The following is a 7,691-nucleotide window of genomic DNA, read 5'->3' on the forward strand; positions in this document are numbered from 1 at the left end:
CTGTGAGTAACTGCCTGCTGTGAGTGCAAGACTTCCAGCACCATGGATAAGACGGGGAAGGAATCTTGAGATTGTTGAGCTTCTAGAGGGATCCCCCAGCCTTAGCAACACTCTAAGTTTTACATGACTAAATGAACAGCATTAACATGAAACCAGAGCTGCAATTTGGTCACAGATTGATGATGATATCAGTTTGCAACTGCCCTGGGATTGTAAATGGGAGCCCTGAACTGAAATCTTTGAAGTCTCACCCATGGAGAGGACTCTTTTCATAACTGGGACTCCAGATGTGCTGTGACCTGGGACTTCCCAGTGCTGAAAACTCTCAAGTCTGGATGTTGACTTCTATCCAAGTCTGGATGTTGGTCAAAACCCAATTTGGTGATGTATCACATTGATAATTCTCCAATAAACATCTATATTATTTATTTGTGTATAACAAATGGCTTATTTTGTTAACAAATCCTTTGAACCTGAGACAAAAGTGAAAACTTTTGGTAAAACATGAATAAATTGAAATGAAAATCCAACAATTCACACATATTTTTACTGATTTGTAATTCAGACATTTCTGAATTCCCTTAGTCAATTCTTCTAGCTCATACTAATCACTACATGGCAAGGATTTTATGTGGCTAATTTTTGTCCTCAATACATAATTTTACATTTGTAATAAATAAATAATTTAAATGTAAATTTTAGGGATAAGGATTTTTTTATGAATGATAGCTCTGAATATGGCCTCTGAACCTAGAGAACTATTTTCTTAGAATGAGTATCTTCTCTCTAACCCTATGCTAGTGCAGCCTTAATCGCTTCCTGTCTGTGCTGGCAACTCCCTGCCCTGGTCCCCACAGCAGGTGGAGAGGGCCCTGGGTTTTGGTGCAGGTCCCTCCTACACACGTCTCACTGTGGGCTCTCTCAGTGCACAGAAATACACTGCAGAGTGCTCCAGCTGTGAGGCTGAGATGACAAGTGTGATAGATTTTCTCGCTTTCTGGAAGTTCAATGAGTAGCGACCTTCTGTGGCATTTTGCTGGTTAGAAGAATCCTGACGAATAAGGAGAATCATCCCCCCACTGCTGGGCTGCTTGTACCAGAATAAACTATAACGTGAATCACTGGTGTCATACTTGCAGTCCAGGGTCACAGCTTCCTTCTCCTGCCCTAATACTTGTGGTTGGTCTTGAGTTACCTTCTGGGCAATAATGGATCCTAAAGAAAGAAAATAGAATCAGAACTTCAGGAATAAGTGGTATGGAATAAAGAAATCCTATTTTAGACCCCACTTCTTCCCAGGGTTCCCATAAGACTGCCTGTTCCGCCAGTCCTTAGGTCACAGAGGAGGCACAGTGCCACTGGGACCATCCTTACCTAAACACAGTGAAGCCACGACCACCTTCAGAAGGCTGGAGAGAAGCATGTTTCAGCTCTTCCACTAGATGGAAAATATCTTCTTCTTCAATGTCAAGGCCTTGCAAGGTGAGCCTGACAGGGTGAGGGAAGAGTTGCTGGGCATGTGCTGCTGCTGCCCCACAACAGGAAACAGGGGTTTCCTGGAGTAGCAATTTACTGTGGCTCATGTCAACTTCTCTATGGACCAGGTGAGTGTCTCACTCACCCCAAACTTCCTTTTGCATTAACCAGCTCTTCAGTTCAGCTCAGTGCAGTCGCTCAGTCCATGAACCGCAGCACGCCAGGCCTCCCTGTCCATCACCAACTCCTGGAGTCCACCCAAACCCATTTTCAGTTGATACCAATTACATGTGAAAATAAACACAAGTCAAATTCGATATTGAAAGGAAGAGTGGTCATTTGACTAACTACTGTGTTCAGCTGTTGCACCTATGATGGAACTTGTTTTAAGATACTGCTGGGGCTGGTGCACTGGGACGACCCAGAGGGATGGTATGCGGAGGGAGGAGGGAGGAGGGTTCCGGATGGGGAACACATGTATACCTGTGGCGGATTCATTTTGATATTTGGCAAAACCAATACAATAATGTAAAGTTTAAAAATAAAATAAAATTAAAAAATAAAAAGAAAAAAAAGAAAGGAGGAGTGATAATTTGACGAACTACTGTGTTCAGCTGTTGCATCTATGATGAAACTTGCTTTAAGATACTGCATGCAATGGATTATGGAAACAACATAAGATGTAATGATCATTTATCCTCATACCTACATATGCTTTCTTTCACTTAAGATAGAAATAAATTGCTTTATGAAAAGAAGAAAAATCTGTTTGTGTTAATTACTGCAGCTTTCTCAACCTACATATCAATATAGCAATCACTATAATTCTTCACCACAACATCTGTTCAGTTATCTAACTTGGGACCTAACAGTAAGAGAAAAGATAATCTCCCTTTGCAGAAGGCTAGGATGAATCTCACAGACATGGAGTCCTGTCACAGTGGTCCCTTTCTCTTCTCTGTTTGTTCTGACAGCCCAGGTCTGTTCAGAGAGGGCAAATAGATGCTAGATTTTGGTCATTGGGTTATCAAACCTTTGAATTTATATTGTTCCCATTAATTCAGTTGGAACCGTCTCAGTCAGGTCTGACTCTTTGCGACCCCAGACCTGCCAGGCTTCTCTGTCCATGGCATTCTCCAGGCAAGAATACTGGAGTGGGTAGCCATTCCCTTCTCCAGTGAATCTTTTCAACCCCAGGATTGAACCCAGGTCTCCAGCAATGTAGGCAGATTCTTGACCATCTGAGCCACCAGGGAAGCCCCCAAAAGCCACAAAAAGCCTCTATATTCTGTGCACCTAGTTCTAAGGGAATATACCACAAGAGACCTCCATAAGACAGTTGATCATAAATAAGACCACTACTGATCATAATATTTGTGTAAGAATGTAAAAGGAAAGCCATGCCTAAGGATCTTACTAAACAACATGGTGTCAACTACAAACTGGCACTTGCCAAGAGTATTTGCCAGCCACTGACCAACAGCAAGGGCATCTGTCTTCTGCCTCTGCAGAGACTGAACCCTGTGCTGCTGCAGCTGCTGACCTTCAACACTCGTTGAGGGGAGTGCAGGGTGGAGAGTGAGGCACTCTGTGCTCCAGGGAAACTGGTGAAACAGGTCTTTCCATGGTTAGATATTTTCAGGAACTGATTTCATGATCCCAATCCTTGCATCTATTCATATCTAGAAATGCACTAAATCCCTTCATGGTGACGTCAGCTCCTTGTGACTAGCAGAAAATCTTTTGTAAAGTAAGCACTTGATTGCATTGAATTCCCCCTTCACCAAAATCTTATATATTGACTTTCCCCCACTACCTCTTGGAGCAGTCTCTCAGAGCTATCTGAGCTTTGGTCTCCCCAGCTGCAGTCCTCATTTTGCCCCAAGTAAAACTTAGCTCTCAACTCTCACGTTGTGCACCTTTTTAGTCGACAATGGCAAACAGCAGAGAGCTGTTACCTACAGTGACCTACCCCTTAAAGCTGAACAGAACTTACCTTCTTATCTCAAAGTAATCACAGCCTTAGCTAAACTGGTTGAAGTTTTTTCAGATCCTGCCCTGGAATCTCCATTAAATCTAGTACCACACATAGCACAAATTTTTCTACAACTCAAAACCCCCAAACTTTTTCTACCAATCAGTTGACTAATATAAAATATTAATTTCCCCTCAGGTTATTCAACTTTGTTACCCTTCTCAGTGAAAGGTTCTCCTGATAGCACCTCTGCTATTCAAAATGCCTTCATGTCCTGAACAGATTTTTTTTAACACTCTCATACCAAATGTGAATTAATGTGTTTTAAAATAATCTTATCTTAAATGTTGAAAAGAAACAATACCAGGCTGTCTATGCAATAACTATTCTAAACTCCTTTTTAAACCAATCATTGCTGTTGCTGCTGCTAAGACGCTTCAGTCGTGTCTGACTCTGTGCGACCCCATAGACGGCAGCCCACTAGGCACCCCTGTCCCTGGGATTCTCCAGGCAAGAACACTGGAGTGGGTTGCCATTTCCTTCTCCAGTGCATGAAAGTGAAAAGTGAAAGTGAAGTCGTTCAGTCGTGCCCGACTCTTAGTGACCCCATGGACTGCAGCCTGCCAGGCTCCTCCGTCCATGGGATTTTCCAGGCAAGAGTATTGGAGTGGGTCACCACTGCCTTCTCCAATCATTAGCAAAAACAAAATTAATGAAGTAGCTGAACTTATGGATCTATCTTGGATACATTAAATTGCAAAAAGTATACTTACAGTGATAGTTATAGATTTTTTAAAAAGTTCACATATGTATGCCTGTTAAAGTAAAAGTGAAAGTCGCTCTTCATGTCTGACTCTTTGTGACCCCCTAGACTATACAGCCCATGGAATTCTCCAGGCCACAATACTGGAGTGGGTAGCCTTTCCCTTCTGCAGGGGATCTTTTCAACCCAGGGATTGAACTCAGCTCTCCCACATTGCAGGTGGATTGTTCACCAGCTGAGCCACAAGCAAAGCCCAAGAATACTGCAGTGGGTAGCCTACCCTTTCTCCAGCAGATCTTCCCAACCCAAGAATTGAACCAGGATCTCCTGCATTGCAGGAGTCACCCTTTCTTATTTCTTTAACAAACATCTACTGATAATCAACTATGTGAATGGTGAATGCTCAATTCAACATATAATAGTAAGTGAAAAACATTATAAGCCTATTGTAACAATAATTCTTTAAAAAGGTAAGCTGAATATTCACAATATTATGTGATTGCAGAATTGTCAATATCATATTTATTGGTATCACACATTTCCCTATAATTGGCATGCAATATATAATCAGAAAAATAATAAATGCTGTTTTCAAAACACAGTATTAAAAAAACCCATTCATAATAAGGATTGTGAATTGATACCAAGAGGTTATTTATAGAAAAGGAGTGTGAGTGGCAAATGTAAAGGCAATCTTACAATTTCAAAACAAAACAATGCTAACTCCCTTCAAGAATTCAGCAAGCAGCAATTATCCATAAAATGTGTCATACTTTCTGGGTCATCTTGAACCTAACCTTCTTATTCTATGCTTGTCTAACACATCAGTTTCCACTTGCAGACACACAATATGACAAATGCTACTTTGAAGGTTGCACCAAAGGAAGGGGGCTGCCCAGTCACAAGTATGAGTACAAGTAGTGGGGGCCTGGGAAGCACTGTGTCCTTGCTGCACAGAAGTAGACAGCCTTGTCTCCAGGTTGGATGGTTGCGATGTGCAGGGAGAGATGTTTGGTGGTCTTATTCAATAAAACAGTCAGTCTCTGGTCTTTTTTTTTCACCCATATTTGAACGAATAGCTATAAGGAGCTGGGGACCTTTCCCAGGTTCTTGTTTATACCAAGGGAAGTAGTCTGAAGCTGTGTCCGTATAAGTGCAGGTGATAACAGAGCTGTTTCCCTCCTGGACACTCAGGGTAGAAGGACTCTGCTCCACCTCGTTTCCAAGGCTGACACCTATGGAGAAAGTCGAAGTCAGAGAAAGAGAAGGGTTGTGAGATTATTAAGTTCCACAATTTACTTTCCCTTTTCTACAATAACTAGGAGAAACCTGAATAAAGTCAGTCTCGGTGTCTAACGAATATCTACTAATACACTCTGTTTCCCTTAAACCCTCAACTCACAGTCCAGCTGCAGCCATAAGAACATGATTAAAGCTCCAATGGGTGTCTTCATTGTTTTTCCCATTTAGGATCAATTGTAGACCTGCAGTCTCCAACCAGGAGACCTGCTTCTGTTACCAAGGGATCCCTTCTTTTCTCTAGTGGTTTCTTTCATTGTCTACCCAGCCAATAAGTAAAAGGCTCTGCTTCTGCCCTAAGCCTATGCATTCAGAACCCACTCACATGAACCCCCCACATGTTCTGATCAGCAGAGGTGCACCACCATCTGGTAGTCACATCTCTAACTACTGAACTCTGGTTAAATGTCCTTTTCATGGCTGTGCCTATGAGGGACATGCATAAAAACAGCAAAGGTCAAACAAATTATGTCTCAGGTTGAAGTAATCTCAATTCTGTTTGGTTCAGTCACTCAGTCATGTCCTACTCTTTGTGACCCCATGAACTGCAGCATGCCAGGCCTCCCTGTCCATCACCAACTGCTGGAGTCCACCCAAACCCATGTCCACCAAGTTGGTGATGCTATCCAACCATCTCATCCTCTGTCATCCCCTTCTCCTCCTGCCCTCAATCTTTCCCAGCATCAGGGTCTTTTCAAATGAGTCAGCTCTTTGCATCAGGTGGCCAAAGTATTGGAGTTTCAGCTTCAACATCAGTCCTTCCAATGAACACCCAGGACTGATCTCGTTTAGGATGGACTGGCTGGATCTCCTTGCAGTCCAAGTGACTCTCAAGAGCCTTCTCCAACACCATAGTTCAAAAGCATCAATTCTTCAGCGCCCATGCACAGTAAGAATGTAGAGATAGAGAATTTGTATAAGCTGAAAAGAGGTAGATGCTGTTGTTCTTTATTCAATGATGGGCCTGATATATAGTTTTTAAATTATAAAAGCACCATGATTCACTCTCCTAAACAAACAAACCAAATATATATATATATATATGTGTGTGTGTGTGTGTGTGTGTGTGTGTGTGTGTGTGTATGAAACTATCAAGTTCAGCCAATATACCATTTTCATTTGCCTGTTATGGAGGAAAACTCTCTCTAAAAGGAACTTGTAAGCCAAAGATCAGAGTAACAGAGAGAAGATCATTTGACATTTCAAATGCCTGTTATCTCAGACTGTCTCCTAAGCTGGGTTTTAGTGGCCCCTTGTTTTCTCAGAGAATTGACAGTAGAAACAGTTGAAATGTATCCTAAAATGCAATTACTAAATGGCAGAGATCTAAGGGTTGCAGTTTGCATTAGACAGCTTTTCTTTGCTCAGCAACAAGGGTCTGGAAGAAGGTGATAGGAAAAGAATATTAAGGGGGAGGTGAGGATATCCAGTTTATCCTCTACTTTCTACTGCTAGGTCATTTGATCTATTTTTTAATTATATAATTTTTCATTCAATCATCTTGGATCTAGTTCCTGTTTTGTAAAATGAGGTTGAACTAAACCCTGTCTACGGGCACATCTAGCTCTAAATTCTTTTATACTATTTAGAAGAACAAACCTTTATTGAGGTCTACTTATATACAATGTAAAGTGATGAGAAAAAGTGGGGAGAAACCCCTTGCACTCTGGAACCCCAACACTATTTTCACATCACATGCAGTCTTTGGGGGCTGAAGTTGCCACTAATTAACCCTAGGGCCTTCCTTGGAATGAATTCCTATCTGTGATTTCATTTCTCCTATAAGATCAAGGAGAATATAAATCCATAGTTAAAGTCAAAGTCAAAGTCAAAGTCAAGTCGCTCAGTCATGTCCGACTCTTTGCCACCCCATGGACCGTAACCTACCAGGCTCCTCTGTCCATGGGGTTTTCCAGGCAATAGTACTGGAGTGGATTGTCATTTCCTTCTCCAAGGGATCTTCCTGATGCAGGGACTGAAGCCGGGTCTCCCGCATTGTAGACAGACGCTTTACATGGCATAAAATGGGACGTGGCTCACTGAATGTAAGCATCATCACAGTGAGGTCAAAGGGGCTTTGTGACTGAATTGGTAAGAAGATGTTCTTTTGGTGATTCATTCTATAAGTCTTATTTCATCTTGTAGGAATAAAAGAAAAAACATGTGCACAACTGGAGG

At 41.9% G+C, this 7,691-nt stretch overlaps 1 gene segment (V, D, J or C); it reads right to left on the bottom strand.

Annotated features, from left to right (window-relative positions):
* Positions 1 to 5,113: 5,113 nt before the first annotated feature.
* On the bottom strand, positions 5,114 to 5,668 carry LOC113899559. The segment is given in 2 exon segments: positions 5,114 to 5,449; positions 5,617 to 5,668. Coding segments are annotated over 2 exon segments (388 nt in total).
* Between the last annotated feature and the right edge of the window lie 2,023 nt (positions 5,669 to 7,691).

This window comes from Bos indicus x Bos taurus, chromosome 10 (assembly GCF_003369695.1).
Source record: "Bos indicus x Bos taurus breed Angus x Brahman F1 hybrid chromosome 10, Bos_hybrid_MaternalHap_v2.0, whole genome shotgun sequence".
NCBI classification, from domain to species: Eukaryota; Metazoa; Chordata; class Mammalia; order Artiodactyla; family Bovidae; genus Bos; species Bos indicus x Bos taurus.